This window comes from Cnephaeus nilssonii (genome assembly GCF_951640355.1).
Source record: "Cnephaeus nilssonii genome assembly, chromosome: X".
NCBI classification, from domain to species: domain Eukaryota; kingdom Metazoa; phylum Chordata; class Mammalia; order Chiroptera; family Vespertilionidae; genus Cnephaeus; species Cnephaeus nilssonii.
In genome coordinates this window covers 6009663-6033408 of record NC_137071.1, presented here as the reverse complement: position 1 = coordinate 6033408, position 23746 = coordinate 6009663, and the positions used below count along the sequence as shown (strand labels likewise).

Genomic DNA, 23746 nt, shown 5'->3' with positions numbered 1-23746 from the left:
GAGACTCTTGTAGCATTTGTCCATTCAGTCAAGAACAAACCCGTGCCCTAGCCGGTTTGGCTCGGTGGATAGAGCATCAGCCTGTGGACTAAAGGGTCCCAGGTTCGATTATGGCAAAGGGTACATGCCCAGGTTGCAGGCTCGATCCCCCCAGTAGGGGGCGTTCAGGAGGCAGCCAATCAATGATTCTCTCACCATTGATGTTTCTCCCTATCGCTCTCCCTTCCTCTCTGAAATCAATAAAACAATATTTAAAAAAAAAAGAACAAACCTGTAATTTATGTGCTTTTTCATAAGCAAAGAGAGGTTCTGACAAGTGGCCCCATAAGGTGGGTATATGCCAGGATCTGTTAAGCAGAGGGTATTCTACCCTGATTCAAATAGCCTCCTTATCCTGGAATAAGAACATTTTACTGATGAGCAGAACAAAATTTCCTCCTAACTCACTTATGAGAAAAGTCTTCACTTACACTAATAAGATGAATAGCCAAATTGATCAAATATTGATTAGTTTAAAATTACGTTAAAATCTACTTACTATAAATTTATTTCTTATAAAGTCTCAATTAACATGCACTCTAAGACTTCTGATAGATTAAAGAATAATATATTCATATTTGCTATATATAAACAAATCCTAGAAAGATATCTACAAATTGAAGGGTGACTGGGTACATAGAGGAAAGAGATGGGAGAAGGACTTGTCACTATATGCCTTTTGGTATTCTTTTTTATTTTAAACATATTCAAAAAATCAAATAAAGAAATAAATTTTAAAACTTAAAGGAAGTAGGGTAAATTCCTGGAGCTAACTGGTGCTCCAAAATGTTAACTGGTTTACCTCTCAGAATCTGAACAATCCCCGAGAGATAAACAGTACTTCTGTTTTTAAACTGTTCCAAAGAATGGAGTTATAGTACTGCTTGGTAGTAATCTGATCTAGGATTTAATTCTCAGGCAGGTCATTCTTGGCATTATGATGAAGTATCCAGATGTAATTGCCTATTCAAAGTCTACTATCTCCAATGGAACAAAGAATGTATCTCAACATTGCCTTTCTGTCATTTTCTTCTCCCATCTAGATTAGAAACCAGATCCTTAGTAGAAGAATATGACTTAGCGGTAGAAAATGTATATTAAAAAGAAATCTAAAAAAGAGTTGTTGAAAGAAATTTTAAAAATCTAAATAAATTGAAAACTTAATATTGCTAGGATGGCACTACTCCCCAAACTCATCTACAGATTCAATGCAATCCTTCTCACTTTTCTGCAGAATTTGACCATATGGTCCTAAATTTCATAAGGAAATGCAAGGAATCCAGAATAGTGAAAATATTCTTGAAAGAGAAGAACAAAGTTGGACTCACACTTCCCAATTTCAAAACTTACCACAAAGTTACAGTAATCAAGACAATGTGATATGTACCAGCATAATGACTAGCATAATGATATGTACTAGCATATAGATGGGATAGAATTGAGAATCCATAAGTAAACCCTTACATTTATGTTCAAGTGATCTTCAATAAAGGTGCAAAACAATTCAATGGTGGAAATTGTTTTTTCAATAAATAATTCTGAAATAACTAATAATCCATATACACATACAAAAGAATGAAGTTAGACCTCTTCCTCACAGCATACACAAAAATTAACTCAAAATGGATCATAGACCAAAATGTAAGACCTAAAACTATAAAATTCTTAGAAGAAAACAAAGGAGTAAATCTTCATGATCTCCTATTAGGCAATGGTCTCTTAGATATGACACCAAAGCACAAGCAACACAAGAAAAGATAGATAAATTGAACTTCATCAAAGTATTTTTGTGTTGCAAAAGATGCTATAAAGAAAGGGAAAAGAAAAACCAAAGAAAGAGCAAATACTTGCAAATTATATACCTAGTAAGGAACTTATATCCAGAATACATAAAGAACACATATAACTCAATAATAACCCAATTTATAAACAAAATATTTGAACAGACATTTCACCAAAAAAGATATACAAACGGCTAATAACTACACAAAAAGATGTTCAGCATCATTAGTCATTAGGAAATTCAAATCAAAACCACTAGGATGGCTAAAATAAAACAGACTGTAATAAGTATTTACAAGGACGTGGGGAAATTGGAACCCTCATACATTGCTGGTGGAGGAATATAAAATGGTGCAGCTGCTTTGCAAAACAGTTTGATAGTTCCTCAAAAAGTAAACACAAGTTATAACATGATCCAACAATTCCACAACTAGGTATATATCCAAGATCATTGAAAACATGTTCACACAAAAACTTGTACATAGCCTGGCCATGTGGCTCAGTGGTTGAGCATCGACCTATGAACGAGGAGGTCACAGTTTGATTCCCAATCAGAGCACATGCCCAGGTTGTGGGCTCAATCTCCAGTAGGGGGTGTGCAGGAGGCAGCCTATTGGTGATTCTCTTTCATCGTTGATGCTTCTATCCATCTCTCCCTCTCCTTTTCCCTCTCTGAAATCAATAAAAACGTACTAGAAAAACAAAAATTAGGGAAAAAACTTATACATAAATGTTCATAGCAGCATTTTTTCCTAACAGCTCAAAAGTGGAAACAATAACCTAAATGTCCATCATCTGAAGAATGAACAAACAAAATGTGGCATATCCATACAATGGAATACTATTCAGCAATAAAAAAGAATGAGGCACTGACACAGCATGAATGAACTTTAAAACATTATGCTAAGTGAAAGAATCCAGTAATAAAAGACCCATCCTTCATAATAAAAAGGCAATATGCAAATAACCATCACTCCGCTACGCCCACGATTGGGCGGCGGGAGGCTGGGGGGCGGGACTCGGGGTGGCATATCCGGCCATTGAGAGGCTCGGGACTCCCGCCCCCCCCCCGCCCCGCCTCTCAACGGCTGGATTGGCGGCTGCTGAGGGGGGCTGCCTCGGACACCCTGGACACCCAGCTCCGCTGCCATCGGAGGTGGGGAGCCGGTTGTCCGCACCCGGATCCCCTGCCCAGCTCCGCTGCCATCGGAGGCGGGGAGCCGGTTGTCGGCACCCGGATCCCCTGCCGTGCTCCCCTTCGTCAGCGCCTCAAGCCCCAGCAGCAGCGGCAGCGGCTGGGGATGAGCTGGTGATCCCAACAGCCTGGCAGCTCAGTGGCGGCGGCGGAGGCAGCATTGGGCCTGGGGACTGGCGAACAGGCAGAAGATGGCCCTGATCACAGGAGGCTAGGCCTAGGGACCCTACCCGCACGATTGAATCGTGCGCTGGGCCTCTAGTATTATATGATTCTATTTATATGAAATGTCCAGAATAGGCAAATTCAGAGACAGAAAATAGATTAGTGATTATCAGAGACTGGGGGCCTGTGGAATAGTGAATGACTTAGTGAATATAGGCTTTCTTTTTGGGGTGATGAAAATGCTCTAAAATTAGACTATAGTGATGGTTGCATAGCTTTTAATATACTGAAAACCACTGAATTGTATACTTTAATTGAGTATGGTATGTAAATTATACCTCAGTAAAGGTGTACACAAAAGAAACTCTGCTAAGAGAAGTATACCTGAAATTATATATCTTGACGGAACATGGTTACAGCTCTGTTGTCTTTAGAAAAAGATGTACTGCTGAGTAAACTTCTCATGACCTGAATCAGCTACAGCTTCATTCCTAACACAAGCACCTATATGGAGTCATCCCTCACAGGGCTGATGACCAAGATCTATTTAAACTCCATGCACGCATTCATGAAAGATTAAAAGGGTGGAGAAAGAACAATGAATGAAACAGTTTAGAAGAATATGAAATATTTAATCATTAGCTATTAAATTCTGACCTATACTGCTCAAATGACCAAACCATCAATTAACCCCTGAATTTTGTTTATTACATCATTATCAAAAAGCACCACACCCTTAAAAATAACAGTTTTGTTGGGAGTTTTTTGTTGTTCTTTTGCTTTCTTGTTTGGATAGGACAAAACAAAGACTAGGTAGCTTTTAACCTACCCCCTCAAAGGAACCAGTTAAAGGTTATAAAAGTATATAAAACTTAGCTGCACATAAGGTCCATGTGTATGTAAGTCACTAATTAATTTCTCCAAAAAAAGCATTATTTGTCTCTGTTGAAAGGGCAAAGACCATCTGATACCATGGCAAGCTGGAACAAAATATTTATCCAGCAAGAATAATAATTTATGGCACTTTTTAGTAAATTACCTAACAATCTCCTAATTTTACACAAGCAGGGGGACTCATAGCAAAAACAAACAAAAAAACAGGGCAACTACATAAGAGAGCTATGGAGTTTGTGTGTCCTGGCCTGACAGACAAGCCTCTCCAGACACGGCCAGCAGCCCCAGAGTAGACTGAGGACCATCAAAAGTGGTTATATGGCCCTGGCTGGTGTGGCTCGTGGATAGAGCAACAGCCTGCGGACTGAAGGGTCCTGGGTTTGATTCTGGTCAGGGGCACATGCCTGGGTTGTGGGCTCGATCCCCAGTGGGGGACATGAAGGGGGTAGCCAATCAGTGATTCTCTCTCATCATTGATGTTTCTCTCTCTCCCGCTCCCTTCCTCTCTGAAATCAATAAAAATATATTTTTAAATAAAAATATAAAATTTAAAGTGGTTATATGTTTGTTATATGTTTCTCCATCATATTTAATATACAGAAAAAGAAATTTAAAAGGCTGAATGTCTTCAAAAGCACATCTATCACACCTCCTGAAGTCAGTTTTCATTACATCTTTTTCCCACAAGTAGAAATCTGTTGAGGAAAGTAACATGGAGGCTATGACTCCAAGAAAAAGAAGCAGAGAGGCCAAGAGGGCTGTTAACTGAGGGAGCACTGTAGAAGCAGGAAAATAATAATCACACACAATTATAAGAACTTAAAGAAATGGCCCCTGTATACTGCCTTTGACTTCTATCATCTTGCAATGGTTTTAACTAGGGTCAGAGAACTGTAATAGGAGCCTGTGAATAAACCTCCATTTATTAAACACCTCTAGATTTTTAGGACAGGAAGAGTAGGTATCATAAGTTGTTATCATTGCAATCATGATGAGGATGAGGATGATAGTGCTGAAATTAACAGTAACTATAACAACTATTTATCAATGCATACTGAAGGAATACTAAGCATGTGGCTAAGAACCTACATCAATGGCCCACCATGGTGGGAATTCTGGTTTCTCTTGGGGATCATCCAAATCAATCTACATCTGGTCCAAAAGCTAAACATCCTGAGGGAGAAGGCAGCTTTGAATGTGGTTTTGGGCCCTCATATATAATTTTCAAACCTCCTCTCAAAACTGTTCTGGTTCATTATATTTTGTTAATACTCAGCTACTAAAAATACAACTTTACAATTTTTACTTTGAAATTAAAGCTTGGTTAAAGTAAGTAACTTGGCTAGCATTTTTCAGGCTTAGTTTGGCTATACCTCAATTTCACCTCTAGAAAGTCAAGAGACTATTTTGCTTATTTAACCAAATCTAGTTTTAGGGAGAAAGTAAAAAAGATAATTATAGATATGCCCGGGGTCAAAATTTGAAAGGATGAGCCCCAAAGTAAGAACTAACTATGAAGAGAAAATGTTATAAAAGTAGATTTTCCAGAATTTGTAAAGTACATAGGCTAATGGGTTTAATTCTAAATACATCCTTAACTAATTTACATATGAAGATCTTTTACCTCCATCCGATTCAAGTCATGAGGTTGTTGGTTTGCTGGCATGGACTCAGAATAAGAATCAAATAACGCACACTCCCACTTGGGTTTAGGAAAGGCTAAGAAGAAACAAAAAGAATACATATAGTCATAGCAGGCACTGTTATAACAACAAAATCAGCTGGCTCCTATCAACTAGTTATGGCACTCATCATGCTGAGATATAAATTTTACATATATATATATAATCTGGAACTTCTATCATCTCCATTTACACATGATGAAAACTGAGGAACCAGGAAGTTAAACAACTTAGTCATATAGTTGGTAAATGGTTGAACAGGGACTTCAATTGCCAGCAGTCCTGCTAAATGGTCTTTAGCATTTCATGTTGTAACATAGTTGTTTTCTATATTAACTATTGCTATCACAATACTTGAATTTTAACTATATACTACTAGCATCATTTTTAAATAGTAGTAACTATGGTAATAGTTTTAATACTATAAACATTAATAAAGGAAACACTACAGTTTAGCTATTCTTGTTGGAAACAGAATCTTATGATGGTATGTACCCAAGAAAATTTTACGAAATACTCCTTTCTTTTGGTTAGAAGGAGTAACAAAAGTAATAGCACAGGTTCTTGCTGAGTTACAAGAGAGGAAATAATAATCATGTTATGAATTTCTAATACAGAACAGTGACAAGGGCTATTAGTTGAGATGCTGACTAGATCAGCATGAAGAAAAATCATACCACTAGGTAAGCTAATACTTATTTAACACTCATGCTATTTCTTAGAAGTGGCTTGTTTCATCACTGTGTCAGAAAGTAATTAAGAAAGATCTGTCTCAACAACTAGAAAATTTGTCAATATTCCAAAGAGGAAAAGCAGATTGGAGTAGACAATAAACAGAAGCTACAAATCAAATATGTCAAGACCAGCTATTAAGAAATCAAAAATTTAATGCCATGTGTGATATTATGATTTATAATAAGAAATATATATTTGGTCCTACTCCCCGTTTCTGGCACAGAGTTTCCAAACCCCTAGGAATTTCCAATGAGAGCAACAATGGTGTCTCTTTTATGTTAATGAGATGATGAAACCCATCAAAGAACGTTAGCCAGGTTGCCATGTGGTTAGAGGACTGGAACTTCTAGCCTCAGCCTCTTATTTCCCATGAAGGAGAGAGGCTTGACATTGAATCAATCACCAATGGCCAATGACTTAGTGAATCGTGATTATGTAATGAAGTCTTCATAAAAAAACTAAAAAAAAAATTTTTTTTTTCGGAAAGCTTGCATGTTAGGGAATCAGAACGCTTCCATGTGCCACTGTGTTGGGACCCAAGCTCCATGAGGACAAAAGCTCCTTTATCCAGGACCTCACCCTTTATATCTCTTCATCATCTCATCAGGCTGTTCCTTTAATGTCCTTCATAATAAATCAGTAATCTACTGAGTAAATAGGTTTTCCTAAGTTCTGTGAGCCATTTTAGCAAATTAATTAAGCCTGAGGAGTGGGTTGTAGAAGCCTGTAATTTATAGCCAGTTGGTCAGAGGCACAGTAACAACCAAGACTTATTACTGGCATGTGAAGAGGAGGGTAGTCTTGTGGAGCTCTGTACGTGTGGAATCTGATTCTATCTCTAGTTAGAAAGCCTCAGAACTGAGTTGAGTTCTCAGACACAAGAATTGCTTGTTGGTATGGGGAAGCCTCCATCATGTTTTAAAAAATGTTTTTAATCAAGTGCTTAAAATGAATTGGCATTGTTGTTAATCCTTTCTCACCCTTCCATCCCCACCAGGGTTTGAAATACCAACTTCCTTCTGCAGTAAAGTACTGGCCAGTGAGTAACAACTACAATAGACAGTTGAGTTCAAGTAGATTAAGTTGTTCATTTGCTTATTCTGGTCTGAATTTCACTGATATCAGGATGGGCAAACCATGGACCCTGGTGATTTTCTGACTATACCAGGTGGTCTCACTCTTTCTTTGATAAAAACAGCAAAACACTTTTCCAAGTACTATTTCTCAATCCAGCCCCAAGAGCAGAAATCCAAGATAAGATTTCTCTTTCTAGTTTATCAGTGATCTCACTAGAATTGCATGACTAATACCTTATCATGAGGCCCTCTTGCTGGGTAAAAAGCTAACACTTTGAAAAACTACAAATGCCATCAATTAACTGCTAAATCTCCCTCCAGCATGTCCTCATCTCTGCATCCCCATTGTCATATCCCCAGTGTCAACCTCCCCACAGCTCCTAACTAGACTACTGCCATAACTGGTCTTGTTTCCACCCTTACTCCTCAAAACCTGCTCTGTGGTCCAAAACCAGCAGGATTCTTTCAAATAGCAAATCTGATTGTGTCAGTTCAGTTCCTGCTTGAAACACGTAAACATCATTTCCCAAGATTTGTTCCCCACCTTCTTCTTCAGCCTCAGCCCCATCCCCTTCACCCTGGCTCTTTGCCCTCCAGCCACTGTGGCCTGAACTGCTCCAGGTTCCTCTCAGGGCTTCTGCAACATACCTGCTGTCCCCTCTACCAGAGCCCACTCTTCCCCCTTCTTCACCTATACAGACCTTAGCACATCCTTCTGGTCTCAGCTCAGACATTTAAGAAAGTCTTCCCTAAGGTCATGTACCCTCTTACTGCAGCTGTACTTCCCCTTTATAGCACCTACCACTGGCTCCAATTACACATACGTGAGTTTATTTAACATCAATCCTCTAACTGCCAGCAAGTTCCATGATGGTGGGAATTCTCTTTTATACAGCATTACTAGAGGCCCGGTGCACGAAATTCTTGCATGTGGGGGGAGGCGTTGTCCCTCAGCCCAGCCTGCACCCTCTCCAATCTGGGACCCCTCGATGTCCAAACGGGCAGTCGGACATCCCTTTCACAATCCAGGACTGCTGGCTCCCAACTGCTTGCCTGCCTGCCTGCCTGCCTGATTGCCCCTAACCACTTCTGCCTGCCAGCCTGATCACCCCCTAACCACTCCCCTGCCAGCCAGATTGACGCCTAACTGCTCCCCTGCCAGCCCCATTGCCCCTAACTATCCTCCCCTGCAGGCCTGGTTACCCCCAACTGCCCTCTCCTGCTGGCCTGGTTCCCCCCAACTGCCCTCCCCTTCAGGCCTGGTCCCCCCAAACTTCCCTCCCCTGCCAGCCTGGTCGCCTCTAACTGCCCTCCCCTGCTGGCCTGATTGCCCCTAACTGCTCTTCCCTGCTGGCTTGGTTCCCCCCAACTGCCCTCCCCTGCAGGCCTGGTCCCTCCCAACTGCCCTCCCCTGCAGGCCTGGTTCCCCCCAAATGCCCTCCCATGCAGGCCTGGTCCCCCCAAACTGCCCTCCCCTGCCGGCCTGGTCACCTCTAACTGTCCTCCCCTGCTGGCCTGGTCCCCCCCAACTGCCCTCCCCTGCTGGCCTGATCACGCACAATTGCCCTTCCCTGCCGGCCATCTTGTGGTGGCCATCTTGTGTCCACATGGGGGCGGCCATCTTTGACCACATGGGGTGGCCATCTTGTGTGTTGGGGTGATGGTCAATTTGCATATTACTCTTTTATTAGATAGGATGACCAGAGAGAATAACACAGTGCCTCTCATAGTAAGTACTGAAATATTTTTAATCAACTACAGTAAAAATCTATACCAGAATCCACCTCATCGTCTAGACATAAAAAAAAAAAAAAAACATCAAGCCGAAACCGGTTTGGCTCAGTGGATAGAGCGTTGGCCTGCGGACTCAAGGGTCCCAGGTTCGATTCCGGTCAAGGGCATGTACATTGGTTGCAGGCACATCCCCGGTAGGGGGTGTGCAGGAGGCAGCTGGTCGATGTTTCTCTCTCATCGATGTTTCTAACTCTCTATCCCTCTCTCTTCCTCTCTGTAAAAAATCAATAAAATATATATTTTTTTAAAAAACATCAAAAGGCCCATGTGTAAGGCACCAAATAATCCAACATTTCCTTCCAACTCAGCCCTTTGTCACTGTTAGAAGGGAAATCAGATACAATTCCTGTTTCATTATTTTATTGAAAAGAAGCTTATATAGTTGTGAATGCATGATGGTATCAACCAAAGTTATGCTTTTCACTAATCTTGTCAAAGATTCGATGTTTTTAAAAGAGTGATTATAGATCAATTAGAAGACTGTTGGAACAGGAGCTGAATTTTTTAAAAAGCCAAAGAGATAGCATAAAAATGAACTCCCCAAATCAATAGGACCACTCATATTTCAAAGTCTAAAAGCACAGAGATCTAGAAAGTTCTGGCCATTTTCTTGAGCTATATACAAAGATAACCATGGGTGATAAAACATGAAGTTAACAGCTAAACCCTCAGGGTTTGCCTAAAATATACTACCACTGAGTTTGATAGGGATTTATGAGGTCTCTCGTGTGTTTTTTTATTCAAACTCTACAAATATTATTTAAGATTGATCCCACAGCTTTGGAAATGATGTGCGATTTTTGTTTAATTGAAGGGTATGTGATGGATTCCTCGGTTGTTTCTGTATAAATGCATGCTGACAACCTTCACAGAAGATCAGGAAGAACCAAAGGGCTTCATTCCAAATGAAGTGACATGCCTCTTGGCTGCGCTCTAATTTTTTTTTAATCTTTATTGTTGAAAGTATTACATATGTCCCCCTTTTTCTCCCATTGACCTCTTCTAAACCGACCCCAGCACCTGACCCAAATGTTCACCACCCTATTGTCTGTGTCCATGGGTGATGCATATATGCATACAAGTTCTTTGGTTGATCTCTTCCCACCCACCCCCCCTCCCACCTTCCCTCTGAGATTCAACAGTCTGTTTGATGCTTCTATGTCTCTGCATCCATTTTATTCATCAGTTTACTTTGTTCATTAGATTCCACATATGAGTGAGATCATGTGATACTTATCTTTCTCTGACTGGCTTAGTTCACTTTTCATAATACTCTCCAGGTCCCTCCATGCTGTCTCAAAGGGTGAGAGATCCTTCTTTTGTACTGTTGCATAATATCCCAAGGTGTAAAATGTACCACCGCTTTTTTATCCACTCATCTACTGATGGGCACTTGGGCTCTTCAGTTGCCAAGATAGCCCGAGAAATACTGTTGCTTCTTTGCCTCAATCCAAGAAAGAAAGAGGGATGAGGAGAGAGGGAAGGGGAAAATGAGGAAGAGGTGGAGAGGGGAAGAAAGAAGAGGGGGGTAGGGGGTAACAGAGATGGAGAGAGAGACACCAAAGAAGAAATAGAGCAAATTTGTAATTCTGCCCAATTTCAAACTAGTTCCTGGGGATCACTGAGAGTCTTCCCCAACCTGCAAGGAAGGGTATCATGTTGGAGTTACAGCCAGCTGTAGTCAGAAGGCAGCTGCTATTGGCAAAGCCCGAGCTCTGAAATGGGTAGTAACTTCTGTTCTCTGAAACCTACCCTTCATATATTTTATGGAAGCATTTGGGGAAGATCCCAGAATGGGTCACTCTTTCCTAACATGTTTACCTGTCACTGGCTTCAGCCACATACATGGTCTGTTCCCTTCAAGTGTCAGCTCAACCTTCTCCACCCTCCCACTACCTAATACAGAAAATGACAGACTTTTTATTTCAGAGTCAGAGACCCCAAGATTGATTCAGATTAATCATTGACCACTTTGAATATGGTGTTATTATGAGGAGAGGACAAGATAAGGTCATCTAAGGCCTTTTCCAGATCTAACTACAAAACTTATACTCTATTAATGACTAATCACATTTTCTTTTGACACTACTCCGTCTTGTCAATAATCACCCATGACTAGCTCTCATGTTTTGAAAAGACCTTGCCTGCCTAAAAAGTGAGAAAGTTTGTCAAAAGCACCAGATGTTTCTGGACTCTTTCTATGAAAGCTATACTTCTCTGAATAACAGAAATCAGATCACTGCCCACTGCCTCTGAAAGGAGCAAGAGAAACTGCTAATTTGTCCAATCTTCTGAAGGAATTGATATAAATGTTGGATATATTTCCTATCCAAAGGGTTTGTGGAGTAACTGTTTTATTAATGGGAAAGACAGTTCTATTCCAACCTTCTGGTGTGCTGGAATGTTCTAAATCATTATCTGATCGTAGTTACATGGATGCAAACATATGTAAAAATTCATCAAGTGTATATTTACGATTACGGCACTTTGCAGATTTCACTGCTTATGTAATTTTTTTTAACTTTTTCATTATGTATAACAGTTCTATTTCAGTTCCCTGCCCAAGGCCACTTGGGGACACTGGGATGTGCCTAAAGACGCCAAGTCAGCACCTGGCTGTATAGGAAGATCTTCCTCTTCATTTTATATCAGCTGGGAGATTTAGGAGTTACCTATGCCACAATTTTCATGAAAGGGCAAGTGACTTTGGTTCAAATCCATCCAGAGAATACTACCAGTAGAATGAAAGTAACAGATGACTCACACCCAGATCATCCCTTTTACTCATATTATAAGATGCAAAAGTCTAATATCAGTTAAAGGACAATAACTGTAGATTCCAAGGACTCCCCAAATTATCTGGACACCATTTAAGAAACAAGAGTTTCTTGTAAGGCCTGGATGGAAAAATGTCTAGGGTTTAAGATTTTTGATGAGGCCTTACCTGCTTGCAGGTACTCTGGCTGCAGAGTTGGAGGGAGGCCCTCGGGCAGTGGATAGCCGTTCTTCCGGGCCACAATGAGATGAAATGCCGCACAGAACTCAGGCAGGGTCAGGGCTCCATCGCAGTCAGCATCACTAAGTTCCCTAAATATAAAAGATGTCATGAGTACCTCACACTGGGCTTAGAGGAAAATTTGCTCATCCCCAGGCACGCAAACACAATTCCCACGGGTTCCTGGATGCTTCTTTGACCCTGCAGAGTCCCCAAACCCATGTGAAATCTCAGGGGGCCATGTGGAGGAAGAAAAAGTATGACAGACAGCACTGGTATCAATAGTACTTTATAAACAAAAATGTAAGTTCTTCAGGTCTCTGATAGGTCTGTTTTACAACCCTAAGTATACAAGAAAAGCATATATGGCACAAAAAGTTAAATGCTGCCCAGAATTCCACAGTTGACAGCCATTCAGTAAGTGTGTGATATGAAGAGCTCCTGACTTGGTGCTCAAAACAGTCGGAGGAAGGGCTTGGCCCTGGCCCTTTTACAGTTGCCCCAGCCATTATACAGTTACTGGAGCTCAGGAATGAGCGCTTCATTTTTTTTCAGCTGTAAGGAAAAACCTTGAACTTTTCAAGTCACACAAATGTTGTATCGAAATTTTGCTTGAGAATCCTCTCCTGGGAAAATATAAGTAAGCTCAATAAATACTGGTTGAATTATGTTTTCAGATAAAACTAGCAACTAGGGAAGGCTGGAACCAGATAAGACAGAAAGGAAGAAAGGGAGAGTCTTGAAAAGGCTTATCTTTGCTTCAGTCATTGTTTCCCACTGAAAGGCACAGACCTATTTACTCAGCACAAAAGAAACCTATTTGCCAAAGTAACTAAGACCTTCTAAGCTCAACCCGTCTCTTAAGTGTACAGAGACAAGTATACTTGTTAGAACAAGTAAAGACATAAGACATGAAAGTGTACTAGAAATGTGTTACTATCTGAAAGAAAGAATATTGAAGGTAAGCTCCATTCACATCCTCCTCCCCCAAATATTTAATATGTACCAGCCCTGAAATAGCAGCTCCCAGGCTGAGGAGAGTGCTGCCAACGCTGAATGGAGAGAATATCATTCAGCTTTTATGTATATGTCCCCACAAAAAGATAGGAAGCCTCATGCCAATTATGGTAAGACTGGGAATTCTGCCAAAACAGATTGTATTCGTCTAAAAAATGATCATTTCTTTTTTTCCTCTCGCTTTAAAATCTAACATAAGGCTTGTTATAAAAAGAATACGGTAGAATATATTGCTGGTGAATAAATCTAGCTCAGGATCCTAGGTACATTGGCATGTACAAGGATTATTGCAGTAGCTTTCCAATAAAATGCACAAAACATGACAAAATGATATCATAATTTTTGTGAATCTCATGAAAAAAGTTTTACATAAATATTCCAACGTTTTAATTATATATTTATAGCAGCACAGTCTCCTGCCCAGTCAGGAGGAAGAACAGCCCACACGCAGCTGCGAGTTTATGGAGGCACCAAGCATTTTCATAAATGCAAATGGAGCCATCTGGACTGTCCCAGCACAGCCCTTTGGAGTCAGGGCTGTGGCCAGCTAAGCAGTAAGGTACAATACACTCCACAGCTGCAATTCTGAACTAGGGTCCAGCTAAATTTACAGGCAGCTAGAATAGTCAAATTTAACTTAATTCCAAGACATTTCACCTGGCCTCATAAAATATTATAAAGAATACTTTTCAAGGTCCTCTGGTTACTTGCATCACACCAAACAGAAAAATATGAAAATAAAATACACAAGATGGAAATTCTCATATGCCCACACAATCACTTAGACTGAAAAGGGATCTAGATGAGGATAATAACTAGGAAATTACTTTTTTAAATAATAGCTAATTATGTGCCAGATACTGTTCATTGTGATTTTCATATAACTTATTTAATTTTCACAGCAACAAAATTTTAAATTCTCTTCACTCTCTTAGTCTGTTAAAAAAATATTCAAGAAATAAGACTTTTAAAATGCAACAGTAGGAACTAAAGAATGAATATGGATGACTATATCATACCATATGGCATTAATTGTACTTACCATATATAGGAGAGTTCTGGAATGGAAAGCTTTGATTTGGTGAAGAAGTTCTTGGCCACTGAACCTGTCAACAGCCATTGTTTAAATAAATTATTAATTAATATTTAGAGCAGCTTTTATATTTAATGTCAATGAATCACCATTTTTTCTTTCAACAATCTCTACCATATAACCACAAGCACAACATTTATTCATTAAAGCAAATACAAATCATGTGTCTAAAAACAATATGTGAACAGCTTTTAAAAGAATATATAAATTAGAATAGGGCAAAGAAGCAATGACATAACACTTATTATAACATGTAAATTATATGATTTAATTCCTGCTTTACTTTTACTGAAAATGTGCAAAATTTTACTAAAAATTCAAAAGATAAATTTCAAAATTATTAAAGTAAAAACCTGTCAAGCACTTTTAATAAAAATCAATACACAATCATGGTAGAAAATAGCAAAAAAATAAAAAAAAATTAACGGCATTAATCTTATCACACAGACATAAGACAGGCCTATTGGGAAAGAGTTTTGGTGAGATTTAAGCTCTTTGGTGGCTCTTTAAGAAACGTATCCAGGAACCTCCTGCTACTTTCTTTAATCATTGTAAATTTACCAATATCAATTTAAATCAAGTACTCATTCCATTTTACATGTTAACAAATCTGCACTAAAGTCTCAACTACACTTAAAATGTTGGACCCAACCATTATTGAGATTGAAATTTTTATGCTTCCAACTCTCAAAAAAATTTCGAAGTTCAAAAGCCTCAATTCTAACACAAAGAATAGTCAAATAAAAGCCCCAAGCTCTATGTTAAGCAGATAAAGTCAAAAGTCATTCCATGGCAATGACAAGTCTTCTAATTGGCCTTAAAACAATCTATATATATATAAAAGCCAAGCAACCAGAATACCAGAGCGACTGGAATGACTGGAACAACTGGTCACTATAATGTGCACTGCAGCCGGCCAACTGGCCTGAGTGGGGGCTGGCCAACCTCCCAGGGCCGCGGCCCCTCCCCCTGGCCAGCCTGGCCCCCAATTGGCCCCCCTACCTATCATGGGCGGGGACAGCCGGCCCCTCCCCCCCCCCTGCTGGCCTGGCCCGATTGGCACCCATTGGAGTGGGCTAGCCTGACCCCACCCATGCACGAATTCGTGCACCAGGCCTCTAGTTAATTATAATGGACTCCAAAGCAGACTTATTTTCCTTTGATAGCTTACTAAGGATCAAAGGCAAAGGACCCTATAAACCAATAAGCCTTCTCCCCAAAAGTAGCCCGAAAATAATGCTGACATATGGTTGTTGGCCATCAATGCAACTACCTTGTCAAACATTTGTCAGAAATGTCTTGAAAGCCTATTTACCAGCTATAGACAATGTTCCCTCATGTTATTCTTCTTTTTCCCCCTTGATATCCTTTCTTCAAATCACACTAGGCCCAAACCCAAAGTGATTGGCCTTCAGAGAGTAGAGACTGTTGTACCATAGTATCCCAGAAAGGTTAGGTGGAGCTCATAGGGGAGCCAACTGCTAACAAGTTCAGTTGTGCTATGGCTGCTCCCTGCCAAAAGGGGAAGCTAATGAGAAAGCCCCAGTGCTCCCCAGTACTGACAAAAGTTCAAACCATGAGTTTGAAACCCTCCAGCGCAGCTCCACCCCCAACCACTATAGAAACTCCAAGCCAGCCTCCTTTCCTTGTTCTCTGCAGCCATTTTCATACCTTGCTGGGGAGTCACATGAGGGGCACACAAGGGAGAGGGGAGGCTTAAAAGTTGTCAGCAGTCAAACATCAAAACATCAATTCAGATTTGTTATTATAAGAAATCTCTCAGTCTCAGATCTCTCACTTCTCTCCTCATTCTCTCAATTTTCTCAGAACTCTCAAGAGTTACACACAGCATTGATATCTAAGGGATATAATAGTAGCACACCATATATATATAGATCTTTGCAAAATAAAGACGAGTAACCCAATATAAAAATGGGTAGAGCTGCCTGACCATTGTGGCTCAGTGGCTGAACATCAACCTATGAACCAGGAGGTCACCACCCGGGTTGCAGGCTTGATCCCCAGTGTGGGGCCTGCAGCAGGCAGCCAATCGATTATTCTCTCTCATCATTGATGTTTCTATCGCTCTCTCCCTCTCCTTTCTTCTCTGAAATCAATAAAAAAAAATTTTTAAAAAGGCATTTGTATGATAATCAGGGAAATCTGAACAATGAAGACTTAATAATATTAAGGAATTCATGTTCTTCTATTTTAATGTGTGCCAATGCATTATGGTTATATTTTTATTCTTTTCTTAAAGAGAACTCCTTTATATGTTTTTTAATGGATTTCAGAGAGGAAGGGAGAGGGAGATAGAAACATCAATGATGAAAGAAAATCATTGATTGGCTACCTGTTGCACGCCCCCTACATGTGATTGAGCCCGCAACCCGGCATGTGTCCTTGACCGGAATCCTTTCAGTCCACAGGCTGACGCTCTATCCACTGAGCCAAACCAGCTAGGGCTGTGGTTATATTTTTAAAAGAGTCCTTATCTTTAGAGATACATCCTGAAATACAGGAGTAAGCAAAATAGGCTTACAGTTGTCTGTATGGAAAATAATACAGTAATTAATAAATAATACAAGAATAAACTGTGTTTCATGTACTCACAACTGTAAACCTACTTTTGCCCACCCCGCATTTTCAAACAAAATTATCTGGTAATTGCTTCAAAACCATCTGGAGTGAGAGAGGATATAGATAAAACAAAATTGTTGGGGCTGTGTGATAGGGGTTTGTTATACTAGCCACTCCAGCTATATCTACTTTGGAAATTCTTCAAAATAAAAAAGTTTGAAGAAACTAAAAACATTCCTAACAGCTACCTATTTGCATTTGTCTAATCATTTGTATAGACTATGAAGAAACTCACTTAAGCAATGGGTATGGTTACCAAATAGTCAGTACATACTATCTGTTTCTCCTTATTTCTTTAAAATCATGTTGTTAACATTAATTTGTTTGTCTCTACAATAGTCTGCCTTCAATCAAGCCATTATCATCAATCAGAAAATGATGGTCGCATCTATATAAGTACATTTCAATTACACACCTTATTTCACAAGAGAAAATTAGTCTTAGTCCTCACTTCAATGTCAAGTTACAATTATCAAGAACATATTGTTATTCTACAAAATTAAAGTACAAAAAGAAAGTTTTCTGAATTTTTATTCCAGACTCTATTATTTCACTGTTTGGTTAGTCTTCACCCCAGTAAAATGTAGGCACAGAGGAATTAAATCAATTCCTCTCGGCTTGAATTTTACATGAGAATGCAACAGGAATACATATTTCTGAAGACAGCCCAAAAGAACTGACATGTGGACATAAAAATGCTGGCCAATTTTCCTCCCATATTTTAATTTCTCTCAGAAAAACCAGAGGAGGAAGTCTTGAGCCAAAGAAAACGAGCATGAATTTGAACTTTTAAGGCATATATAACATAAGGAGACTGTAATGCTAGCTGTAGAAGGTTATACTACATCTTTCTCTAACTCTAATATAATGAGTAAGCAATTAAAGATGTTGCTTTGGTGCCACGCTCTATCATTTCAAAAACTGCTCCAGCTAATAAATCACAAGGTCCAGACCAAACTCTGAGTTAACCCTTTGAAACGGAAACATCATTTTCTAAATGTCATTGCCAAGTGTTTTTCTGCATAGTTTATAGCTAATAAGAAATTTGATCTTAGAGGGAAATAAATTGAAGTCACAGAAGGCTGTCATACTCATTTTGTGTAAACTATTTCTCAAGATGTGTACTGTTATTTATATGAGACCATGACCTGGAACCCACATTCTCACCTGTCAGACTTCATTACCTGAAATGAAGGAACTTGGGTCTGGCTGAAGGGATCTGAACTGATTGACATAGTACTCCCGCTGCTCTTCTGTTATCCTCCACGGTTCGTCCGGGTAATTACTGTTATCTTGTGGTTCTCTCTCCACTGAAAAGGACTTTAAAAGTAAATAAGCAAATGCTCAGAGCATCTCTCTTTAGTGAGATGAAGTAGATATATTAAACACCAATAAAGGTTATGCATTATACTCAATTTTTTCCTCAATGGAATAATTTAAACACCGTGTAACTGGAATGTAAACTTCTGAAGGGCAGACATTATGTTTATATTTTTGTAGTGAAATACTGAACACTTCGTGAGTGATTAAAGTGTTTCCAATGTAATGAAGGAGGGTAAAAAGATTATTTGCCACATTTTGATCTTTTCAGATAGCTGAGTAGATAGTAAAATAACCGATTCTTTTTAAAACACAAAAAGAAAATCTTTAGAAAAGCTATAACCATATAATCCTTTTTTCTGAGGCATTCCCATTGTATAAATCTGAGAATCAAAAGTTCCGATTCAAATCCCACCTCCCATGTCCTACTTAAGTGGCAAGTAAGGATCACGCAAGCTCTCATCCGGCATTTGTGAATTGGGATTAATATTTAGTAATAGAGCTGAATAGAAAGGAGAGCTGTGATGGTTCCACAACAAATGGAGTAACAGGGGTGCATCAGACATGCCACTAGGGGGAGTGCAAGCCAAAGTTGAGGTTTTAAGGATACAGAGAACCACAGAAAAGATGAAGAAAACAAAGCTTGGGTATGGTGTGGGGAAAGAAGCAAAAATGGTGATTCTGGGAGGAGGCGGCCAGGGCTTTGCTCTATCCCTCCCATCTACTCTAAGGCTACGGTGCTACTACAAAGGGATACCTTCATGAAACCAAGAGGTGAACAAGGAGGGTAAGCCTTTAGGACAACAGAGATTGGGAAAGAAAAAGTTTTATTGCTAATAAGCTACCAGGTTGCCACTTATGAACACACTATCAAAGAGTTAATAATTAGGAAGGCACTGTATTCACTATCCCTAGAAAAGGCAGGAGACCATCTCCACCTACTTTCCCCCAATACACACACCCCATTCCAGTAAGTAATTCTTCCCAGAAACACCTGGCTCTCCTCTGACGACATTCTGAGAAGACAGGAGACTATAAAACTTTGAGCTGTGATATAACCTTGAGATGTCAGCTTTGAAGTTTTCATACCAGGCGAGTTTCTACTAAATGTAAATCAAACCATTTTTAAATGCCCTGGAAGCCACTATCCATTAAGTCAATACCCTAAATTCAGAGTTCTTTGAAATTTACAAAGCATTTCACACATCCCTATCTCATACAGCATCTCAAAACATTTGAGAGGTAGAAAAAGCAGGTGTCATTATCCTTCTCCCAGATGAGGAAATGAGGGTTAGAAGACTTGAGAGGAGCCCATACCCTTCAATGAACCCCTGCAGTCAGCAAATAACTGCCCTCTTTAAAATAGATATATATGTTTTTATTGATTTCAGAGCAAGAGGAAGGGAGAGGGAGAGGAGGTGAAACATGGATGAGAGAGGGAAACACTGATCGGCTACTCCCCACCTGGATTGAGCCTGCAACCTGGGCATGTGCCCTGACCAGAAATTGAACCAGAGACCTCTCAGTGCATGGGACAATGCTTAATCAACCACACCAGCCAGGGCAACTGCCCTCTTTTTCATCTGTTGTTCAAAGCCACGCTCTGGCATATTGAGCTTTTTTTTTTTTTAATTGGGTTGCTTCCATCTGAATTGTTTTCAGAAACCCCCTATTCATTCTGGTAAGAAACAAACAATATAAATAAAGAAAGCAAGGAAGATCAAAAGTCAGTCTGAGCACCTGATGGACCACACAACTTCCCCAAATGCTCCAACCAGATTCCAGAACCAAACTCAAATGCTCCAGGTAGCACTTTCTGAAGAAGCCCAGATGTCTGAGCGGGTTCGGGGCGCATGCAAAACTGGAGCTTTTCTTGGTTTTGGCTTCTACTTGGAAGCCCAGGGTCCACAGCTCACCCAACCCTGTTTTTCGATGCCTTCAACCTTAGCAATTAGACATTTTGTCTTAGGTGACTGACTTTGTCTGAAAAGGGGGCAGAGCCCAGAGTGGAGGTAGTCAACATGTGCTGGACTGTGTTCCTGGCCATATGGTAATGTGTAGAGCTCACAGGAGCTCTGCCCTCTAAGTCAACACTGACAGAAACAGCTGGAGTAAAGGGACCTAAAAAGCTGGGCACGGACCGGCAAGACAAGAATGACCATCTATGAATGAACAATTTAAGCAAGCAGAGATGGTTCACAAAGCTGGTGGGACACAGGTAGAAAGCTCTGTGCCACTGCTGTCCTGGGAATGAAGGTGCCAATATCTCCGTGCTAGCTGTTGACTGCTGTGTTCTCTGGTTCTGACATGGAAACTACTACTCCCATGGAATTCATTCCTTCCCTCCAGGAACTGAAGATGCCATATTCAGTTGCTGTTGTTAATGTCAGCCCATGTTTGTTCTTTCACAAATTCCAGGACCACTGCTCACTCTACTTCCTCTCCCACATAACCTCACTCCTGAGTGGCGTCAGTGGCCTCTTAGCAGGTCTCTCGGGTCTATTCTGACAGCAGAAATTAGGAATGGACAGAAGAAAGTGATTGATTCCTCTGTTTAAAAGCGCAGTGGCTGGTGTGGCTCTGGGAGTGGGGCCCAGGAATCTGTGATTTAACAAGCCCTTCGAGTGATTCAAAGCACAGTCAACTTTGAAAAGCAATGCTATAGAACATGCATGGCAAAGCAAGAAAAAGGAACAGCATTTGCAAAAACACCCAATATATAAGAAAAAATAGCCATCTCCTGAAAGTAGCTTGGTTGGGCTACATATAGAAAGACTAGGCTACCAGTGCAGAGAGGATATTAGTGGAATTGCCTCAAGATGGTCCAAACAGAAAGCAGGTCCCGGATTACAAAGGCCCAGGTGCACCAGGTTAAGGGGTTTACTAGTAGACTGCATCTAGAAAATAGGGAACCAAAGATAAATATTAAGACACTGAAATAATCAGATTTGAGTTACAGAAAGAACACTTCAGTGAGGAGACTGGAGGAGAAAAGACTATAGGTAAGCCCTAGCTGGTTTGGCTCAGTGTATAGAGTGTTGGCCTGTGGACTGAAGGGTCCCGGGTTCAATTTCAGTCAAGGCCACATGCCCAGGTTTTGGGCTCGGTCCCCAATAACGGGCATGCAGGAGGCAGCCAATCAATGATTCTCTATCATCACCGATGTTTCTCTCTCTCTCCCTCTCTAAAATCAATGAAAATATTTTTTAACACTAAAGGTGAAATGACTAGTTAAGGCCATATCAGTAACCCCAACCAGAGGTCAAGGTGACCCCAGGGCTATGGGAGGAGTAAGAGGAAAAAGCCCTATGGCCACCACCAGAGGAAGGCCCATTCTAGCAGTGGGATGACCTTTCTGTCAGCACCTAGGGGGGCATCTCGTTGCAGGACCCAGAGACATGGAACCATATCCAGATGAACCCAAAAGTCAACCACAAAAATCAACCTAACTTTTCAGACAAAGTCAGTCACCTAAGACAAAATGTCTAATTGCTAAGGTTGAAGGCATCGAAAAACAGGGCTGGGTGAGCTGTGGACCCTGGGCTTCCAAGTAGAAGCCAAAACCAAGAAAAGCTCCAGTTTTGCATACGCCCTAAGAGACCTCCCCCATTTCAACTCCAGCTCCAGTGGTTTGGTTGGCTGGGTGGAGATATATGCTGCTTGCTGCCAATTTTTAGCTCTGCCAGCATTTTTAAGAAAAAATAAAAGGAGAGAGAAAGAAATCGTCTACATCTGTCTGCTGAAGTCACAAACATATGGTTCATTATACAGTTTCTCTAGACGCAAGAGAATTAGATTTGCTTATATTTAAAACATTCAAACCCTTGGTTTTGTTTCAAGTGAAATGCAAATATTTTGCACTGTAAGTTATTATCTCTGGGGAAAACAGGCTGTTTATAATGAAAGGGACTTCAAAAGACTCATTAAAAAATAATACTATTAATAAAATCCCCAAAGTTGACATTTATCCCTGAAGTATCTTAAAAATCAAGCATAGTTGAATAATATGAATTGCAAGGAGGCATTGTCAGGGGGAACTTCAGAAGGGTGTGTATATTTTTTCAAAGATAGAACATTTCTGTTTAGAATACAATCCCACCCTGGAAGCATCCTGTAATTGCAGCCTGTGAGTCCAGCCATTTCATCCAAGGTTGCAACGACCTTACAACAATGTATTTTAGGTGCCTTAATAAACAAACCATCTGGAGTAGCAAAAACTGTCATTGAGTGGCTACCCACTCAGGAATGACATTTTCCAGCCCCCCAGTTAGGTACCCTTGCAGTTAGGTACAGCCATGTGACGGAGATCTGGCCAATGCAATGTGAACACAAGTGACTTGCACCACTCCCAGGCAGGGCTAGCACCCTGCAGCACTCCTCTATGCATTCCTTACCCACTGGCCCGCAGAATGGGAGATGGCACAGTCACGGGACAGGAGGAGTTCTGGAGCCTGAATCACCATGTGGCAGAAAGCTACCTACCAACCTGTTAGATGAGTGAGAAATATACCTATTGTGGTTAAATCATTTAAAAGTGGGACATGTTTGTTATAGTAGCTGTTAACCTAACTAATCTAGCCTTCAAGCAAGGTCCAAAGTAAAGACAGACCTGTGCAGTTTTCTGTTCTGTAAAATGAAAATTATGGGACCCACTTCCCAGGGTTGTTGTGAAGATGAAAATAGGTCAAATATATTAGGTTCTTACAGTAACTGGCCCAAGTAACTGGCACTAAGCAAAGTAATGAATATGTGTTACCTACCATTCTCCTGTGACTGTGGTGGTAGTTTTAAAAATGTTGTTTATCTTAACAAACAGCCACTGTAAATTGCCTAATAGACTCAGAGAGAACCTTCTGAGCTGCTGAAAGTAAATCCCTGAGTTTCACAACATGTGGTTAAAGACATCTTTGTGCATTTATTTCCATGAAGAAACTGATGAGGTTAAATTGCTCTGTTAGAATTTAATTGTAATGAACTTTTCTATAGTCAGGAACAGAAGTTATTTATTGCAACTTCCTGTGAATCTGTAATTACTTCAAAATAAAAAGGAAAAAATCTTTTAAGTTCTCTAACTTCATAGGTAAGGGAGAGAGCCCAGCCTTTACTGTTGTGTGACACTTTTGATAAGTGCACGTGAAGTTCAGCTCTAGTCATTATAGTAGAGCTCAGGCTAACCTTTCTACATCTGGACAAGAATTGGCAATTTGTCCAATCATTTGTCTATTTGTTTATTCATTCAGCAAATATTTATTGAGTGTTTCCTATTTGATAGGTACTAGGTATACAACTGGGATCATAATGAACAAAATTTCTTGCCCT

At 40.2% G+C, this 23746-nt stretch overlaps 1 protein-coding gene across 8 annotated transcripts in view; it reads right to left on the bottom strand.

The window, feature by feature from the left end:
• Positions 1-23746, bottom strand: part of REPS2 (RALBP1 associated Eps domain containing 2) — a 185952-nt gene that overhangs the window by 76426 nt on the left and 85780 nt on the right. For all 8 annotated transcript variants that reach the window (XM_079764421.1, XM_079764424.1, XM_079764423.1 and 5 more), the window contains exons 6-9: positions 18292-18427; positions 14417-14480; positions 12307-12449; positions 5700-5794 (exon numbers count right to left, since the gene is read on the bottom strand). In XM_079764421.1, coding sequence (XP_079620547.1) covers positions 5700-5794; positions 12307-12449; positions 14417-14480; positions 18292-18427 — 438 coding nt within the window. The remainder of the gene's footprint in view (positions 1-5699; positions 5795-12306; positions 12450-14416; positions 14481-18291; positions 18428-23746) is intronic.